Source organism: Microcaecilia unicolor, chromosome 2, assembly GCF_901765095.1.
Source record: "Microcaecilia unicolor chromosome 2, aMicUni1.1, whole genome shotgun sequence".
NCBI classification, from domain to species: Eukaryota; Metazoa; Chordata; class Amphibia; order Gymnophiona; family Siphonopidae; genus Microcaecilia; species Microcaecilia unicolor.
Window position 1 is genome coordinate 280,735,493 of NC_044032.1, and position 21,176 is coordinate 280,756,668.

At 42.3% G+C, this 21,176-nt stretch overlaps 1 protein-coding gene across 1 annotated transcript in view; it reads right to left on the reverse strand.

Annotated features, from left to right (window-relative positions):
- Window positions 1–1,987: 1,987 nt before the first annotated feature.
- MLLT3 (MLLT3 super elongation complex subunit) overlaps window positions 1,988–21,176 on the reverse strand; it is a 584,309-nt gene continuing 565,120 nt past the window's right edge. The window contains exons 9-11 of the mRNA XM_030194210.1: window positions 18,116–18,187; window positions 15,736–15,807; window positions 1,988–3,205 (exon numbers count right to left, since the gene is read on the reverse strand). Of these exons, the coding sequence (XP_030050070.1) occupies window positions 3,074–3,205; window positions 15,736–15,807; window positions 18,116–18,187 (276 nt within the window). The 3' untranslated portion in view covers window positions 1,988–3,073. The remainder of the gene's footprint in view (window positions 3,206–15,735; window positions 15,808–18,115; window positions 18,188–21,176) is intronic.

Consider the following 21,176-nt stretch of genomic DNA (forward strand, 5'->3'; position numbering starts at 1 on the left):
GCCTTTCTGTGGTACAACCAAAAAAGCAAGTTTACATTATATGCAAACTTTGTCCCTAGTGAGCTCGCAATTCTAAGGGCTTCTTTTACTAAGCCACGCTAGCAATTCCTGCTGGCGAATGAGAAGCCCACAGGAATTGAATGGGCTTCCTCTCATTTGTCGCGCCGGGAACCACTAGCTTGACTTAGTAACACAGGCCCTAAATGTTTGTACCTGGGACAATGGAGGGTTAAGTGACTTGCCCAGAGTCACAAGGAGCTGCAGAGGGCATCGAAAACTGGTCCCCCTGGTTCTCAGTCCACTGCACTAACCATTAGGCTTCTCCTCCAGCATTTACACCAGCCACTGAGCGAGCGTAAGTGCCCACGCAGAAATGTGAACTTAGACTAACATTTCATACTACAATTACTGCTACTCACCTTGAGCTACTACTGAAAAAGGTGTGAGCAAAATCTAAATAAATAACGGGTGTCAACGTCAATGTAGGATTCATGCTTAGCTCATTCTATCCCAGCACCTAACTTTAGGCATTCTTTTGAAAATTGCCCAATATTTTTGCTCTATTTAGTTTCTTGTCTTTTGTTTTAGCGTTTTTAAATTTTGAGGGCAATGTTGTAAATAGCGTGGCCTTTTCAGATGCACACTATGGACGACACAGGAAAACCCCCGACATTTTGGAGGATTTCCTGTTATTTCAGGCTGAAAAAGATATCAAATAATAAGCCCAACTAGTGCCTGATCAAAAATGTGAAGGGAAGTGGATAAGATAGATGTACTTTTGCTAAACTCCTGTCTAGGCCAGTCTCACCAGCCAAAGAATTTTCAACTTACAAGACTGCTTTACTTCCTCCTTCTTCAATTGAGGTTTTCCACAGTGTTTAATTAGAAAAGTCAAAGTGGACCGAACTTCACAGACCATACAGAATCATGACATTACCGGAAAGTACACTTGCTCCTTTGAAAGCCTGCAGAGGCCTTGCAAGTTTTAGCTACATTTTATTTTAAGTCATATCCTCTTGATTTAATAAAACAGCTTGAGAATTCCCATTTGAATATGCAAAAATAATTCAAGAATAAAATTAGCTTTTCAGTAATGGACTATTTGCACAAAAAGTGTGTTCATGGTGGGGGAGGGGAGGGGGAGTGTCCCCTCTTTATGGGGACTGACCTGAATATTTGTTGTTATTTAATGCTAAACTGGACTGAATCAGTATGCGTCCAGGAGGTCTCCTTTTTATTTGGTGTTAAAATGCAAAATCCCAATGACAATAAAATAAAATACTATCAAAAGAAGACAATGACTGGCTTCAGATCAAAGGCACTGCAATCAGAGCAGGTGAACCTGTAACTGGTATAGGCAGATACCAGAACCTAGACAATGCAACATTAGAATCAGCTGTCTATGTGTTTTTCATTATTTGGATCTTCTAAATGCGTTTTAAACCCAGAGAAAACACAGCTTATTCATACATGTGGATTGGTACAAGTGTGGAGGTCTTGAAGGGTCATTACTGCGCACAGTTCCAACATTTTTGCTAATCTACCTACTAAAGTTGCTTCATCTGATTATACCATACTCCTACCCATACCACACAGAATTTTTCTACTTAGTTTATCGTGTTCAAGCTACAGAGAATGGGTTATCCTAAAGCTCAAATGGGGTTTTATTAGGTCCTTGCTGCACAGCTACATACATATATTGGTACAAATTCTTTCTGTGGAGCTTGGGGAATAGTTGGAAAGGGTGCCAAATAAATGGATGATTCAGCATAGCTTGTTAAACTAAGAAATCCTTCTGGAAACACAAGCTGAACGCTGCACAACACTTGGAATCCAAAAACTAAAACAGCTCAATGCAATTCAATGTGCCGCTGCATTAAAAACCAAGATATTTATCTCGTTTTCTTAAGGAAAAATTGTTTTAATTTCTCATGTGTAAAAACAAACAAACAAAAAAAAACATACAGACAAAAAAAAAAGACACCAATAAAAAGCCCACCAAAAAAAAAAAAAGTCTTTGAAAACCATAAACAAATGAAGGGCAAACTCAACAAATATCTCTTATGCCATAATTTCATGATTAAAGACAAAACATAACTGGCAGCAGAGAAGTACTGAAATGCAATAATAAATACCTCCAAATTAAGAATTTTCTACAACATTTCTTTAGAAAGCAAGACCAGTATTTTTTTAAACAATGATCCTGTAGAATGCCTTCACTTTTATACATTATCTAATATTATAACATTAAAACAGACACAAGAAGGATGAAGACAGATAAACAATGCTGGGTCCAGAACAGCATACAGTAACACTTGTTTTTCTTACATATCTTACTAATTTCATCTACTAAGGCTAGACCAAGTCAAATGATCCTATTTGGTGCGTTGTTTTCATTCACTTTTGATGTGGTCCATGGTCAGTTGTCGGAAACTGCTGATGACATGGTTCCGAGCACACTGGAAACAGAATCAGGGGCCTACCCACTTAGTACTGCACCCTCCGTCCCGTGAAAAGTGCAGACATTGAAGCAGAACTATTGTACTCCGCAAGACTGGAGGATGCTGGCATCAACTGATTATCTTGCCCATGAAGAAAGGGTGCTGGGCACAGGGTTAGCACTCATGCTGCATCTGAAGACCTGGAGTGCATTATCACATCTGCTAAGGTCATTCCCTTGATGTTAAATTCCACATATGCAGTAATAAATAAGTCAGTTATGTCATAAGGCAGTGCGTGTGTATGCATGAGTGTGTGTTGAACATGCAATCATCATGTGGACTGGAGTACCACATTGAGATACATGAAACCGTACACATTGATTGGGAATGAATTATTTTTTTCAAGGCTATCCAGGCAGACTCTCCCAGAATATTTCCATATTGAGAAGAGTGATCCTCTGAGTTGTGTCACTGTTGTCTTTAAAAATGATGACTGGCTTACAAGAAAATAAAGCTGACGAGTTTTTTCTTCTCTTCTCATGTGAGTACATCCCATTGTTCACATTATTCTGAATGTTTTGCTTTCTCTCTCTTTTTAAAAAAAAAAGTTTTCCAGTGATGCAGTCAGATCCTCAGGATGTTCCAGATGTTTCCAGGTAACTCTGTAGTTTGCGAACTGTGGTTTTGTCCAACGAACAAAGATCAAAGTCAAAGGTTGTGTTTGTGATATGAAAGTGTCCAGTCTCTTCTATAAGGTTAACAATCTGAGGATATAAAAAAAAAAAATTGTAACTGTTAAAAGCTACAGCATTTCCATATTATCTGACTTTAAACTAACGTAGGTTGTCAGTTAATTAGGCTACTCAATCATATTACAGTCATAATCCATTCTATCATATTCTGGATTTGCACACACATCTTAATTAGGTAACAAGCCAATCAGCACTGATAATTGCCACTTAACAATTACTGGCACTAATTGGCATTAATTAGAATTTTGAATGCAGAACTAAGCGTATTCTATAATAACGTGATGTGTGTAAATTCTAAGTCGAATAGTTGAAAAGGGAGCGAGGCCATGGGCGTGGAATAGGTGATTCATGGGCATTGCTAAAGGCTATGCACGTGGTTATAGAATACACCCGGTCCACGCATAATTTAGATGTCGGCATTTACACCACATTTTACTTGGCGTAACAGCCCGTGACTAACTTTAGTTGCACAGATGAGCGCTTGGTGTATGCTATAAACCGCATGGAAATTTAGGCTATTCTATAAAGTACGCCTAAATTTAGGCGTACTTTATTTAATATGCCTAGGCGTATTTTATTTTTTAGGTATGATATATTCAATTTAGTCCAATAGGGTTTAACTATGTGCTTAAAAGGTACAGCTATTGAGGTGCTCACTTTTTTTTTTTTTTTGAGAAAAATGAGACAAAGTAGTACATCTACTAAAGTGCACTAGCAAATAAGCTTAGCGCATGCCTATCTGAGCCTTTCCCGTGCACTAAGACCATTTCTAGCATTCCCAGGAAACATGGCATTTCCAGTATTTCCTTTTCAGGTTACGTATACTAATGTGAGCATTTAGGAGGCACTAAGGGCTCCCGTATTATAGATGCGCAAACCAGTAAGCGTACGGTAATTGGAACGTGCTAGCTGGACTGTACATCCATGCTTACTCTCTTGCCCCTGACAGGCCCCCTTTACAAAATAAATTTAAAAAAGTAAGTATCATGTCTGCAGATTACTTACTGCAAAACACTTTTAAAGTGGTTTGATGCTAGTCTTCTTGTATGTGCTAAGTGTGCGTTAGGGTTTAACATCCTTTAGTAGATAAACCCAAAAGAGAAGCAACATATTTTATGGTAAACACATTCCTGTAGCCAATGTTAGGGGTCTTTAGGGAGTTCCATAGCTATGGGAAAATGAATTTTCAATTAAGGCCTTTGGATCCTTCTGTTTAACTAAGGCACTCTTTTATAAAAGCTTTGTGTGCACTAACAGAATTAGAACTTTATGGTCCATATTATTTCCTCTTACCAAGGTATTCCATAAAGGAATGTAGGTGCTTAGTTTTCTTTATAGAATGTGGTTTATCTGAGATTTAATATACTGCTCTTAATACAGGGTACATCAGAGTGGTTTATAATTAAAGTATAAATTAAGAATTATAAATATAGAAAAGAATCCCATAAATATTCAGAAATTGATAGACAAGCAAGAAAGTAGAAAATCAGATAGAGGCCGATCGAATCCATGGCCGAAATCTACCACTTGGTTTTGGATGGAACCAGAACACAAACTATGGCCCTGCCCCTGCCCCCTACTGTAAGCTCATCCCCCCCCCCCCCCCGAGCCAGCCTCTCCCCACGACAGAAAACCTGTTCCCTCCCTGGGCCACCCACTAACTCCACCCTATCCTCCCCTTCCATAGGCCTTCCCTAGGCCTACCTTTTAAAAGCCCTGGTGGTCTAGTGGCTTCTTTGGGGCAGAAGAATCCTGAGTTGCCCCTGCTCGTGCTGGCTGCGACTTCCGGCAGCAGTCTCACAAGACTGCCGCAGCTGCAATTTTGAAATTGGGAATGGCATGAGTAGAGGCAACTCAGGTTGCTCCTGTCCCGAAGAGGCCACTAGACCACCACGGCTTTGAGAAGATAGGCCCAGGGAGGGCCTACTGGTGGAGGGGGGTGGGGGGGAGAACGAGATTTCTGTCAGTGGGGAGGGGTCAGGGCTACAGTTTTAGTTTCCAAACCCAGATTATGGGTTGGTTTCGACGCCGAATCCAAAACCAAAACCGAAATTTAGTTGGCCTCTAAAATCAAATCCAGCACATTAATTAAACTAAAATAATATAAAATTTAATAGCAATAGCAACTCTAACCAATCTGAACCCACAGGCTATTTGAGAAAAGACCTGTATATGTAAGTATTATTTGAGGATAATTTTGAAGTTGGTGAATGTTGGCTCAGCTCTAATTTCATAAGGGAGAGAATTCCATAGCTTTGGGCTTAAAAACTAAAAAGCAGAATGACAGGTGCTTTCCAGGTGAGCACAAGACGGGCTTGGAAGGGATAAAAGTATTTCACTAGAGGAAAGAAGATGTTGAGAGGACTTGTAAGGACATATTTGCGAAGAGAGCTAAAGGGGAATGCCTGTATAGAGTACTTTATGAATCATAGTGAGAATTTTGAACTGATAATGGTACTTTACTGGAAGCCAATGATGGCAAATAAGCAAAGGAGTAACATGATCATATCTATGGGCGTGGCAAAGAATTTTTATTTCAGTGTTTTGTACTGATTGAAGTAGTCTAACAATAGCCTGAAGCAGTCCTGCTAAAGCAGCATTACAATAATCAATTCTTGATATAATCTTGCTTTGGTCTGGAAGCTTTAGTAGAGAACGTACTGATTGGAACTGATGAAAGAAGAAACAAGGCTTGATTAATGCAGAGACACGAGTTTCAAAAATTAAATGGTTATTCAAATAGGCACCTTTATAGAACTGCCCTTAAAGAGGGTAATTACGTGCCAGGTCAACTACGTTCACTGGACAGGAAGGCATCTGTGTGTCTTTATAAAAGACTCACACACATCCTGAAGAAATGGTCCCTACACTGAGAGAACAGACATAAATGTTAGCACATAAAGTATGTATACAAACTGTGACTCTACCCCAGTGCTGGCTCAACCTATGGACCGGGTAAGGCACTGGCCTAGCTTACCAGTGATAAAGGGCGCCAAAATCCTGGTCTAGCATCTCTCCTTCCCTGTGTCCCGCTGCTTGCAGTTCAGCATCCACAGGATAGCAGGGAGTGGAAAGAGAAGGAGAGGTATTGAACTGGGATTTCGACACCCTTTATCATCAAGGGGAGGGGGGACGAGAAGAGAAAATAGTGGGTTATCAGTGGGGGAAACAGAGTGGTAGGAGAGATACTAGATTGAAGTTGGGGGTAGGGAGGGTGCCAATACAAAAGTTGGCTCAGGGCAACACAGTCCCTTGAGCAGGTCCTGACTCTATTCTCACTCTGCCCAAACTCCTCCCCTAAATATACTTACTCTAAAGTCACTTACAAGTACATACCTAATTGCACCATGCACACTTTTAAAGGATGAGATAATCTTATAGAAGTCATTTTATGTCTGAAAGCTGTTTATAAAATTACTTCCCAGGAGTCTCATCTTGTTCATGGCTAGCTCCAGATTTGGTAGAAAAGCTAGTGATCCTAAAACAGATCTCCCATTGCGTGCTCCCTGAATTTACAGGCAACTTGGAGGAGGTGCACAACCACAGGTGGGTTTGGGCTTGCCTAGCCCCATCCACTCTTGCTGCAGGCTCACCTAGCCGCCGGATGCACCTTTCTGTAGCTGGTGGGCATTCCCAAGCCTCACATGCTGTAGAAAAATGCAGAGCTGGCTCCAATCCATTAAGGTCCTGCTGTCTGCAGCTCAAACTGCTGCTGCCGATGCAAGCACTACACGCATGCTCAGCTCATGTGTGGAACAAAGAATGTGCACAGTTCCAGCATCAGCCACAGCACTTTGAACTGCGGAAAACTGTGCTTCACAAAATCAGGGCTGACTTTCGATTTCCACAGCTGGCAGGACTTTGGGGGGGGGGGGGGGGGGGGTTCCTGCCAGGTAAGGTCATTTAAATATGGGGGTGAAGGTGGCTGATTAGTGCCCACCCATGCCCACTGTAAGCCCCCCCCCCCCCCCCCACACACACACAAAATGGCACACTGGCTACACCATAGCAATGTATGCCACCATGCTTTGCATTTTGTGGTAGATTCAGTAAATGGTGACCAAAGTTAGGAACCAAGATGATGCGCAAGTGCGATTTCTATAACAACAGTTCCGTGAAGTACTGCATTTATAGAGCACTAGCTTAAGTCATTTTTGAACCGAACGTTACATGTATTTACGCCTGCTAAAAGCTGGTGTAAATGTTTGTGCCTAAATCCTGGGACCGCCCATGACCCCCCCTTGACCACACCCCCTTTAGAGCTCTACACAAGAGAAGTTAGGCACTCAGTTTACAGAATAGGGGTGGAAGTCAGTTATGCAAACAACTGCTAATTAGTGCTTGTCAAGGACAATTAGAGTTACTTATCTCCAATTTAGCACCAATTAGATAATTATTTACACATATAACTGACCCTATTTTATAACCATTTACAGAATTTGAAGGTGTCTTGCTGTGTTTTTTGTCACTAGTTGCCAATCCAGATCTTGCTGCCTGGTCCTTTTATTTTTCCAGTGGGGTCAAACACAATTTTTGTTATCAAAACGGAGGCAGACAGAACTCGTTTATCTATGCAAGCTATTAAATGTGCTTTGATTGATGTTCCTGTTAATGCCGCAGAAGATGTTAAAAATAGATTTGAAAAGGGATGTCAAGACAAATGGTTGTACTTATGTTTAGGCTTCTACTTGTAGAACAGGTTTTCACACTGCCTACCGCCATGTTGCTGAGGAGCTTCACCAGACTATTTGAAGGCCTAATGAATCACTAAACATTTTGGGGTGTTATTAACAATTTAACAAAAAAATAGAGTAGTAATGAATCAAACTGGAAGGGTGGCACTTTTGCACCTGGCCTGTTCACGTCATTATTATTTTGAATCTGTTAAAATCAAACAAATAGTAATTAAACGCATCTTTGTGTAAATTTTAAATTTGTTCCACAGAGAGCTTGTGTCAAATGCTATTCAATTAGGGATTCTCTGAAGCAAACAATTTAAATAGGGCAACTACTCTTTTGTGAGAACTGTATATATCTATATCTATAAGTATATATGCCTATAAATATATAGAATGATCTCACACTTCATATACCTATATCTACTGAAAGGCTGGGAGGAAAAATTTTCAGTCCACAGAAATATATGAGCAAAAGACAAAATTACATTACATTTCACTACGTCCCTACAAGCGGGGAAGTTACCGGAGGGAATTCTGGGATAGGCGAGTCCTTTTGGCTTCCATCCAAGAGACAGGCACAGATTCGTAGGTGGGAATTAAGATGAGCCTCCACACATCATGCCATAGCAGGTGTACTTAAAATATTTGATATCTGCTTTGTTTCTGTGGCTACTTCAACTTTGGTGGAAGCAGGAAATGAAAATGCATAGAACAAAGAACAGCTGACGCATAATGGTGGGTGCATTAAGCCCCATCTTTAACACGTCAGCTTCAGAACTTACACTTGAAGATTAATTTATTGCAATTTTAAATCTAGTTTACAGACATATTTTAACCCATATTTCTCTAGGAATTAAGCCCCCCACCCCCAACCAATATTCAAAATTATTTAACTGGCCAAGAATGGCTCCTGGCCAGTTAAATAGGGTTTAAACGCTTAACCGTGGATATTCAGCGGGAGATAATTGGTTATCTCCCACTGAATATCCTGGTTAGCGGATATTCAGCACCTAATTAGCTATGCTGAGAGGTCAAAATAGGCCAGTTAAATAGCAGGCCTATCTTTTGACTGCTAAAAAGTTAACCAGCTAGTGCTAAATATTGATATAACTTTTTAGCGACCAAAATAAACCTGGATATTCAATGCCGGTCGCCAGTTTAATGCTGGTGGCGAACAGCAAACACGCGGCCTGCTGAATATCGGGCCTGATCTGTTCCATGGCACCAATTCTCAAATTGTACTTGAGACTACTGAACAGGTAGAGTTTTCAGGATATCCACCCTGAATTTTCACAATTTTGTCTAACATGCAGGTTCATTTGGATATAGTTTAGTCACCTTGAAAATCAGACCCATTTGGGAAGATTTGGGTGTTAGAACTGGTACTTTAAGTAAGTTGAATTACAGTCATGTAAACATTAAAAAAAGAGATCAAAGTTTACAGGGGAGATATGCATCAAAGCATTCTACAGGCCCAAACTCTGTTCACCTAGTTTAGCAAAACCTTAATGTGCAACTAACCAAGCTGCTTCTAACATCTTTTCTGCTACTCTTTCTGTTTCTAACGATTCCATTATTGCCCTTAGGCAGTGGCGTTCCTAGGGGGGGGGGGGGGGGCGCCGCGCGCGCCTGTCCTCCATTGGTCTATGCTTCTTCTCTGCCCCGGAACAGGTTACTTCCTGTTCTGGGGCAGAGAAGAAGCATGGACCAACGGAGGGCAGATGCGTGCGGCACCCCCCCCCCCAGCGGCGTGCACCCAGCGGGGGGGGGGGGGGGGGGGGGGGTCCGCGCTGCAATGGGGGGGGCGGGGCACATCGGCGATCCGCCCCAGGTGCCAGCCCCCCCAGGAACGCCACTGCCCTTAGGACACAAAATAAGGGCTGTGTCAGCATTACTGCTCTGGCAACCGCTAGCATGGCTTTGTAAAAGGGAGACTTAGATTGCGAGCCCTTTGGGGACAGGGAAATACCTACTGTACCTGAATATGTCACCTTGAGCTACTACTGAAAATCAAAATTATTATTAATAATAATAACATAAGCGTACATTCACGAGCTTAAATGTTAGTATTCTATAAATTTAAGTGCCCTGTTGTAGAGTGAGGGGGATACTGTCAACATAAATATTTGAAATTTAAAGGCAATACATCTCAAACCTTTCTACTTTAATCTGTAAGGTTATCTAATGAAGGCGCTTCCAGACAGGTAGGATGTTTGGAACTCTCCTTGGTCACGTGAGATGCTCCACACCAGTGTTTCCCCAAGTCCGGTCCTGGAGTACCCCTTGCCAGTCAGGTTTTCAAGATATCCACAATGAATATGCATGAAAGAAATTTGCATATAATGGAGGCATGTGGATATCCTGAAAACCTGACTGGCAAGGGGTACTCCAATACTGGACTTGGGAAACACTGCTCTACACGTCTCTGTCACCAAGGTACTTATTTAAGTATCAGAAAAAAGGAAAGGGATCAGGCGTTCTTTTCCAGCTTCATGAATGTGCAATCATTCTGGCACATCTGCATGGTCTGGCTGTGGAACGTGGCATATTAGGCTTGTTGTTTTTATGTACAGGGTGAAGAAAAAAAAAAGTAACCTGGAGTTTTTTGCTGGTTTTTTTTTCAGCAACTGCTTGGAAATTCAACATATAACTTTATAACTTACTTGTTGTTATTATCTATGTTTATGTACTGAGTGAAAAGAGATTATCTTTAAACAAAGTGAAGTTACAGACTTTTTAGCGCGACACCTAGCAATTTTCATGTGTTCAAAAACGTTTACACTGTAAAATTACCATTATTTGGGGAAAAATAATGGGAGTATCAGCTTACCTGTTAATGACATCACAGTGACGTTGACTTTTGTCTGGGGAGCAATATTGGAGGTGAATTATAAGCTCCACTTCAAAGCTGCAAACAATCATTGAACTCAAGGAAGCACTACAGATGATTTGGGACAGCCTGCCATAGGGACTGATTTGCAAGGTTGTTAAGAACTTCCCAAAGCGACTGAAGGCCTGTGTTAAAGCTGGGGTGGATACTCTGAGCATTCATGATGACTGCGAAATTCTGACACATTGTTAATTATATCGTTTGAATGTTCCTATTTTACTGCGTTTTAGCTTGAACATTTTTAATGTGCAAAAATTGCTAGGTAGTAATGATAAAATGTTCCTACACTCCTACCCGGGAACTCTGTTCACTGGGTAAATCTCTCTTATCTGCACCCTTTTCCTCCACCGCTAACTCCAGACTCCGTTCCTTTTATCTTGCTGCACCATATGCCTGAAATAAACTTCCTGAGCTGGTATGTCAAGCTTCATCTCTGGCCGTCTTCAAATCAAGGCTAAAAGCCCACCTTTCTGATGCTGCTTTTAACTCATAGTAACATAGTAGATGACGGCAGAAAAAGACCTACACGGTCCATCCAGTCTGCCCAACAAGACAAACTACTACTACTACTACTATTTAGCAATTCTATAGCGCTACAAGGCGTATGCAGCGCTGCACAAACATAGAAGAAAGACAGTCCCTGCTCAAAGAGCTTACAATCTAATAGACAAAAAATAAAGTAAGCACATCAAATCAATTAATGTGTACAGGAAGGAGGAGAGGAGGGTAGGTGGAGGCGAGTGGTTACAAGTCAAAAGCAATGTTAAAGAGGTGGGCTTTCAGTCTAGATTTAAAGGTGGCCAAGCATGGGGCAAGACATAGGGGCTCAGGAAGTTTATTCCAGGCGTAGGGTGCAGCGAGACAGAAGGCGCGAAGTCTGGAGTTGGCAGTAGTGGAGAAGGGAACAGATAAGAAGGATTTATCCATGGAGCGGAGTGCATGGGAAGGGGTGTAGGGAAGGAAGAGTGTGGAGAGATACTGGGGAGCAGCAGAGTGAGTACATTTATAGGTTAGTAGAAGAAGTTTGAACAGGATGCGAAAACAGATAGGGAGCCAGTGAAGTGACTTGAGGAGAGGGGTAGTATGAGTAAAGCGACCCTGGCGGAAGACGAGACGGGCTGCAGAGTTTTGAACCGATTGGAGTGGGGAGAGGTGATTAAGTGGGAGGCCAGCAAGAAGCAGATTGCAGTAGTCTAAACGAGAAGTGACAAGGGTGTGGATGAGGGGTTTGGTAGAGTGCTCGGAAAGAAAGGGGCAGATTTTACGGATGTTGTAAAGAAAGAAACGACAGGTCTTGGCGATCTGCTGGATATGAACAGAGAAGGAGAGAGAAGAGTCAAAGATGACTCCAAGGTTTCGAGCTGAGAAGACAGGGAGAATGAGAGAGCCATCAAAAGAAATAGAAAATGGGGGGAGTGGGGAGGTGGGTTTGGGGGGAAAAATGAGAAGCTCGGTTTTGGTCATGTTTAATTTCAGGTGGCATTGAGACATCCAGACAGCAATGTCAGACAAGCATGCTGAAACTTTGGTTTGGATGCAAGGTGAGATATCAGGGGTAGAAAGGTAGATTTGGGAGTCATCAGCATAGAGATGGTAAAAAAGCCATGGGATGAGATTAATGAACCAAGGGAAGAAGTGTAGATAGAAAAGAGGAGGGGACCAAGAACAGAACCCTGAGGTACGCCGACAGGCAGAGGGATAGAAGTAGAAGAGGATCCACCAGAGTGAACATTGAAGGTGCGGAGGGAGAGGTAGGAAGAGAACCAGGAAAGGACAGAGCCCTGGAATCAAAGTGAGGACAGGGTATCAAGGAGTATGCTGTGATCGACAGTGTCACAAGCAGCGGAATAGAGACCTCTGGATTTAGCCAGTAATAGGTCATTGGAGACTTTAGTAAGCGCAGTTTCAGTTGAGTGGAGAGGGCGAAAACCAGATTGTAGTGGGTCAAGAATAGCATGAGAGGAGAGAAAATCAAGGCAGCGGTGGTGAACAGTACGCTCAAGTAATTTGGAGAGAAAAGGGAAGAGGGAGATGTGTCGGTAATTAGAGGGACAAGTAGGGTCGAGTGAAGGCTTCTTAAGGAGAGGTGTGACCACAGCATGTTTAAAGGCAGTAGGGACAGTTGCAGTGGAAAGTGAGAGGTTGAGAATGTGACAGATAAAAGGAATAAGAGCAGGTGAGATGGCATTAAGAAGGTGGGTGGGAATGGGATCAGAGGAACAGGTGGTACATTTTGAGGAAGAAAGGAGAAGTGTAGTTTCCTCTATAGTAACTTCAGGAAAGGAGGAAAAGGAATGAGGGGAAGGAGAGAGAGGGGAACGGACTAGTGAAGGGAGAGGTGGCGAGGTAGAGAATTCAAGGTTTATCTTTTGAACCTTGTTGTGAAAGAATTCAGCAAGGGTCTGAGGAGATAATGAAGGGGGAGTTGAGGGAGGGGGCACCTTGAGGAGAGAGTTCAATGTGGTGAAGAGAAGTCGAGGGTTAGAGCCAAAAGAGTTGGTCAGTTGGATATGATAATCCTGTTTGGCACGTAAAAGAGCAGATTGGAAGGAGGTCAGCATGAACTTGAAGTGTAAGAAATCAGCAAGGGCCCGAGATTTCCGCCAGAGGCGTTCGGCGGAGCGGGTACAGGAACGTAGATAGCGGATATTAGAAGTCAGCCAAGGTTGGGGTTTTGTACGCCTTATAGGGCGGGTCATCAAAGGTGCAAGAGTGTCTAAGGCAGAGGATAGAGTATTGTTGTAAGAAGAAACAACCTCGTTGACAGACGTGGATGGTGCCACAGTAGAGAGGAGGTTTGAAACATGGGAGGATAGAGATGAAGGGTCAATATCGTGAAGATTCCTAGATAAATTAGATAAGATCGGAGGGGACTGGGAGATTTAAGTGTGAAAGTTATAAGATGATGATCAGAGAGGGGAAGATCAGAGGCAAGGAAACTAGAGGGTGAACAATTGGAGGAGAAGATGAGATCAAGACAGTGACCATTTTGATGAGTGGGGGAGGTGGAGCATAGTTGGAGATTAAAGGAGGATGTTAAAGCGAGTAACTTGGAAATATAAGAGTTGGAAGGATCATTAGCAGGAATATTAAAGTCACCAAGGATGAGAGAGGGGGAGGAAGGATCATGGAAGAAGGCAAGCCAGGCATCAAAGTCACTGAGAAAGGATGAAAGGGACTTATCATGGAGACGATAAATGACCGCTATTTGAAGAGGCAGAGGAGAGAAAAGGCAGACAGAGTGGACTTCAAAGGAGGAAAAACAGTTAGATTGAGGTGGAAGAAGGGGTTGAAATCTGGAGGAGGGAGAGAGAAGTAGTCTAACACCGCCCCCACGACCAGCAGGGCGAGGAGTATGTGAAAAAAGATAACCGCCATGGCAGAGGGTTGCGACTGAAGCAGAGTCATCAGGGCAGAGCCAGGTTTCTGTTATGGCGAGCAGATGGAGGTGACGCGAGATAAAGAGGTCCTGGATATGGGAAAATTAGGTTCTTACCTTGGTAATTTTCTTTCCTTTAGTCATAGCAGATGAAGCCATGAGCCCTCCCTGTATGATTGTCTGTATGCTGTGAATCTGTTTTTCAGGTTCTGTTCTAATTTCCTGAAGTTCCTTCCTTGGGAGAAAGTTGGATAACAATCTTCAGGATTCATGTTCAGTTTAAATTTAGGAGGATGTGTTCATTCCCTCCAGCATGTGTTTTTGGAGGATGTGTTGATTCTTTCCAGGAGGCGCGTGTGTTCCCCTCCAGTTCTTTAAATAGGAGGATGAGTTCATTCCCTCCAGTGTGTTGGGAGGATGTGTGATTCCCTCCAGGAGGCGCGTGTGTTCCCCTCCACTTATACAATAAGGAGGATGAGTTTAATCCCTCCAGGAGGATGTGCATTCCCTCCTTTATGAGTTCATGCCCTTGTGATGGGCCATCGTTCGCTGTGAGGAAAGCTCTTGTGATTCCCATTGCGGTTTGCCATACTGCTTTGGAAGCTTCAAATACTGAAGAGGCAGTGGAGCTAGCTGGCCAAGAGGGCACTGTGAAAGTTTGAGTGCTCTCTATCTCCTCTGCTGGTTGATGGACATAACCCATATGTAATGGCTTCATCTGCTTGATGACAAGGAAAGGGGAGTTTGTTACAGATAGAGCGGGCATTCCATAGGGCACAAGAGAAGGGCAGAGAAGAGGAGGGGAGTAGAGGAATAGAGATGAGGTTAGAGAGGTCGCGGTGAGATCTGTAGAGTTGGGATAATAGTTGGTGAGGAGGGCCAGGATTGGGATTGATGTCACCAGAGCCCACTTACTTGTACTACATTTTTGCATAACCTTCTGGGATTATTCTCACTTGGGATGGAGTAATAACCTAATGGTTAAAGCAGCATTCTGAGAACCAGTGAATTCTAGCTCCAATCTCACTGTGGCTCCACTGCCCCAGGTACAAATTCAGACAAAGCCTTCTGGGACAGGAAAATACCAACTTAAATTCCTCTTTTGCTAAACTGAAAAAGATGTGAGCTAAATTCCACATCTCCCCACCCTTCTGTAGGAGTACCATCAATAAGAAACTGATTTATAACGTGTGTGCATCTGCTCACATATGTGAACCCAAAACATAAAATAAAAAACAAAAAACACCCAGTTGGATCCCTTTGCACCCTCTGACATACTGAAAATCGGTTTCAGTGGAACACAAAATGTGGATAGGCAAAAATAAATAAAATAAATACATAGATACATAAAGGGGAGAGATCAGATAGGTTTTAAGGTCCAGTGATTTATACCAGGCTTTCCTTGGAAAGAGCTAGTACCTTTTAGTATGTACAAACGGGGCACAGCAATTAAAATTCAAACATATATGCTATGGTGTACAGCGCTGCGTATGCCTTGTAGCGCTATAGAAATGATAAGCAGTAGTAGTAGTACTTATAAGTTTTCATAAAACTCCTAAAGAGGATGCACATAAGAGTGAATACATTTCCTCACCTGTTGAAGTACATGTCGTTCCCTTAGTGTCATTAATCTTCGATGGAGTTCCACTAGTTCATCTAGATATGCCTAAAAAAAAAAAACACAACTTCAGATAGCTGAGTCTGTTTGGTTCAGAAAGCAAGTGGTATAATGGGCATTCATATCTAAAATGATTTAACTGGGTAGCAGCACCTGCCACCTGGATAAGTGCTGCTGAATATGTTTACAGGCTGCTTTGGCACAGGCCGGGGCAGAGATCAGAGGTATCTGGATAGTGGTGATTCTCAGTGTCACTAACTATCCATGTATCTTAGGGCATTTTCCCCCAAGTCTGGTCCTGGTACCCCTTGCCAGTCAGGTTTTCAGGATATCCACAATGAATATGTATGAGAGATTTGCATATAATGGAGCCAGTGTATGCAAATCAAGTTCATCCATATTCATTGTGGATATCTTGAAAACCTGACTGGCAAGGGGTACTCCAGGACTGGACTTGGGGAAACACTGCCTTAGGACAGCAAAAAGGCTGCCCTAAATCTAACTGGAGTGGAGGAGTGGCCTAGTGGTTAGAGCACCGGCCTTGAAATCCAGAGGTGGCCGGTTCAAATCCCACTGTTGCTCCTTGTGATCTTGGGCAAGTCACTTAACCCTCCATTGCCTCAGGTACAAACTTCGATTGTGAGCCCTCCTGGGACAGAGAACTATCCAGTGTACCTTGAGCTACTAATAAAAAAGGTGTGATCAAAATCCAAATAAATACATAAATAAAGGCTTTCTGAATTTTGCTGGCACCTCATCCCTCTATCCAGATATTTAGCGGAAGCTACTAACCAGACACAGTTTCAATACTGATATACTGGCTGACATGGCCTCAATAACAGGGGATGTATTTTAATCATACTTCATTACTAGAAAGGTCAAACTAGCACACACAATGCCAATGACAGAGTCAGCCCATCCTTCTATTAGGACTAAAATGTTCTGAAGTAATATTTAAGTTTTAGCCCTATATAATTCACTGACCAAACCATGGACAAGAAACAATTAAGTCCTCCTAAACATTAGGGGTAAAATATCTGGAAGATGAAATACTCTTCGACCCACACCTTCACTATCTCAGTGCACACTCTTATTAAACTATACGCACTATCCCCAGAATTCTATATGTGGCACATTAATTTCCACGTGGAAATCGAAGCGTATTCTATAACTATGCACATAACTTAATTGGTAAACTAGCTAATCAGCACTGCTAATTGGATGTTAACAAGCAATTAGCACTAACTGGCATTAAGATTTACACACACAACTCACTAAGTGTATTCTGTAACATGGTGTGCTTAAATTCTAAGTCGCATAGTTGAAAAGGGAGCATGGCTATGGGTGGGGCATGGGCATTTCTAAAATCTATGCGCTTTGTTATAGAAAGCACGTGCTCTGCGCCTAATTTAGGTGTAGAGATTTACACCAAATAAAACATGGAGTAAATGGCCATGACTAAATTTGATCATGTGGAAAGGCGCTCAGCGTATTCTATATACCATGCAGAAATTTAGGCCTATTCTATAAAATATAGGTGTACTTTATAGAATACGCCTAGGTGTATTTTTTTTCTGCGCGGAATTTTCAGGCACCATATATAGAATCTAGCTCTATCTGCAAAGAGGGAAGAGAGTGTGCCCTCTGCAAATACCCTGAAATTCTATAACTGGTGCTTAAAATTGCACAAAAATAAATCAGACATGCATACAATTTGCAAGCGCAATTTAACTGATGAGCCAATTAGCTCCGATAATTGGTTGCTAATAATCATCAGCACTAACTGACCTTAACTGATTTCTACTTGTGTGGCTCCGAAAAAGGTGCGCAGACATGGGAGGATCAGGGGCGTTCCTAGAAGTTATGCGTGCTGTTACAGAATAAGGGGGATCCGCGCCTAATTTAGAGGCGAGGATGTAACTAAAGTCAGGCGCCAAGTGCATTCTATAAACAAAGCCTAAATTTCAGTGCCATTTATAGAATAGTGCTTAGCACATTACTTTTTCAATGATGATTGTTTGGTGCTATTTATACAATTTGGTCCATAGTGTGCACCTTTCAATATGAGTGCAACCTCTCTGCCCGCAGTGCTCACTCTAAGAGAGTACACTATTATCGGCAAATGACATTTCCTGGTAAATGATGGCCCATCCCTATTAATAACTTCCAATGGCTGAAGTGAAATGGGTGACAGTGTCTTTCACTTGTGTTCCTAGTAAAGCTGAACAAACCAGACGGCAACCCCTCGACTTTCTTCAAAATGCTAGCGTATTTTTTGGTTTTGTATCTACAGACAGAATGGCCTGGGGGCATATGAGGTGAAATGACATTTTTCATCAGCCTTTTTTGCATTTACCTTATCACAGTCGCCATTCTTCATCTGTTTCTCAGACTTGCTCTGCTTAATCGGGCTCTTCACCTCTAGAATCTAAGGAGGGGAAGGCATTGTAAGTCAGTGCTACAGTCCACTTGCTGTGTGGCTAGTCTGAGATCAAAATTAGGGACTGTCTCTTCATGTTCAAGTGTACAGCGCTGTGTACATCTAGTAGCGCTAAAGAAGTGATAAGTAGTAGTAGTAAAAGAAATCAATGCACTTCAAAGAGTTACCAGTAGAAAAGCCTACTGGCAATTACTAAGAGAATAGCAGCATTAGCTACATTACTAGGGGTTAAAGCGGTGGTTCTTAACCTTTATTCTATTGTGACATACCTGACAGACAATATTTACATGTGTGACATAATAAACACTATAATTTGCTGCTGAACAAAAGAAAAAATCCTATATATCATTTAATTATTGCTAACAATGATGTAAGGGAAATACATATGCAATGGGTGGCGATTGCCAGTATGGAAGAGAGAGAGGTGAGCTTCCACATTTTCATCTGGGGCTGGCGACATAAGCGGGGACCAGTTATGGAGATTTCAAGTACCTGACTTCCTGGTTCTCAACTCTCCCGAACCCGTAGCACACATAGTTGTTAAGAAAAGCAAAAGCATACTGTATGTCACATTTTTGGTGACACACCTCCCAGCTGTTGGTGACACACTGGTTGAGAGCAATAATGAAGAACTAGGGTTCAATGCCACTTTTTCTACCGAGGTGCCACGTGTCCTAAGCAAATCACTTTGGGTGCCTTTTACTAAAGTTTAATGTCCATTAACACGTGTTAAGTGCCACGTGGCCCTTAGGTATAAATAGGACACAGAGTATATAGCATACCCTAATGTCCATTAGTGTGCGGCTAAGGGTGAGTAAAAGAGCCTCTTTATCTCCTGCTGCCGTAGGTACCCATTCACTCCAAGCTCATTCAGGTATAGAAATTTTGTACTAAGAATGTTGTAAGCTATACTGAGCATTATTTGGAATGGGGGAGGGGGAGAATCCAATTTAATTAATTAATTTCTTGACCTAGCTTTCTTGGTCAACAAGAGATTTCTTCTATTTCCACATCAAATCAAAACAAATCTCTTATACCACTAAAATCTCCTTTTCAGGGCTCAGTGCGATTTACATCATAAGTACAACACAGGATGAGATCAATCATTTAGACAGTTAAGGAATACAAAATAGTAATGGTAAATTATATAACAGTCTTTGGGAATAGAAAAGTTTTTAACCTCTTCCTAAAGCTAAAATAGCTATTATTTGACCTAATAACAAGACGTAAAGAATTCCATAAAGAAACTCCTAATACAGGGGAACAGAGAGCTAAACATCTTCTGAAACCGAATTCCCTTACAAAACAGATGTTCTTCCTTTGTAATAAAAGAGCTTAGTTAGCTCTTTTAACTATACACATACCCTCCCTCCCTCCCTACCCCATTTAAAAACAAAAATCTGCCTCTGAGCCATTATCAGTCCCCCAGCTTATCCCTTCTCATTTTCCAGGCATTACTGCAGAGATGCCAAGTCTCACTCATTAAGGAGTGTGTCACACTCACTTGAAAGCTTTCTCACTGTCTTACTCTCTGAGCCCTATTTCTCATTCATCAGAGCTTCAGTCCTAGTGCACTGATCTTGATCACTGCTGTCATGAAAGGGAACAATATATACTCCCCCTCCTTAAAGTCTAAAGTAAAACAATTCAAATACAATACAAAACAAAAGACTTATAACTGATACTGCCAGACTGTAAACTCTCCTTACTCCCAGCACATTTGTAAGTGGTAACTTAATGGTAATGTCACCAATTAGTGTTTGAAAAAGCCCTCAGTTTTCACCACCACTTTCAAAGCAATATCATGTATTTTTTTATTGCTTGGTGGGATAGCATCTCTTTCATTGGGCAATTTCTAATATGTGCATATATGTGCTATTGTAACAGTCCATCCGTGCTACCGAAAATGAAAATAAAAATAATACACGGTGCTCAATAATAAATCAAAACTTATCTTTTAACTTTTAAAATGATTCATAGGCCAGCTCCCTCTCTCAGCGTGTTGATTTGTATAAATTTTTTGTGCGCTTTTTTTCAAAAACAAATGGTGGAGCGCCCCGATGTTCCTCAACTGCCAATAACAAAAGTCCAATAGAATTCCCCTAGTCATGAAAGGGAAGCCTTAGAGAAGTAAATCAAGTGGTCCCACCAGTACAAAGAAATCTAAGCACACCTTCCTGCCCAGTCCCTTTTCCCTTTACTGTGAGTACAGGTGCTCTGAAACCAATGTATATACTTTTAACTACTGGGTGGAAAAACACTTTTCAGCTCAAAATATTTACCCAAATTGCTTCCTACTTTGTCTGTATTCTTTCAGAGGCTCCAAAGAAAAACCAGTATCACTTAGCTCTGCCTTGATTCATTTGCAAAGCAATATTACACGTAAATCATTCTAGATTTATATCCTGGATATACCAGTGGCGTAGCTACGTGGGGCCTGAGGGGGCCGGGGCCCCCGCAGATTCACCCCAGGACCCCCCTCCCGGCGAACCCGCCCCCGCCTACCTTTACTTTTGCTGGCGGGGGATCCCACTCCCCGCCAGCCGACGTCTTCTCAGTCCTTCCTGCACTTCAATTTGTTTGCTGACGTCCTGCACGTAATTATACGTGCAGGACGTCAGACTCAGAGAACAGTTCTGTTCTCTGAGTCTGACGTACTGCACGTACAACGTGCAGGACGTCAGCAAACAAATTGAAGAGCGGGAAGCGACTAAGAAGAAGACGTCGGCTGGCGGGGAGTGGGATCCCCCGCCAGCAAAAGTAAAGGTAGGATGCAGCGGCGGCGGGTTCGCGGCGGGAGGGGTGGCGGCAATGTCGGCGGTGGGGGGGCGGCGCCGGGGGGAGGGCTAAAATGTGCCCCCTCCCCCCGGGCTCGGACCCCTCTCCCACGGAAGGCTGGCTACGCCCCTGGGATATACTGTCTGAAAAATCTCACTCTTTGGCTTTCAATCTCACCCTTTGCATCTGTTACCTGAAA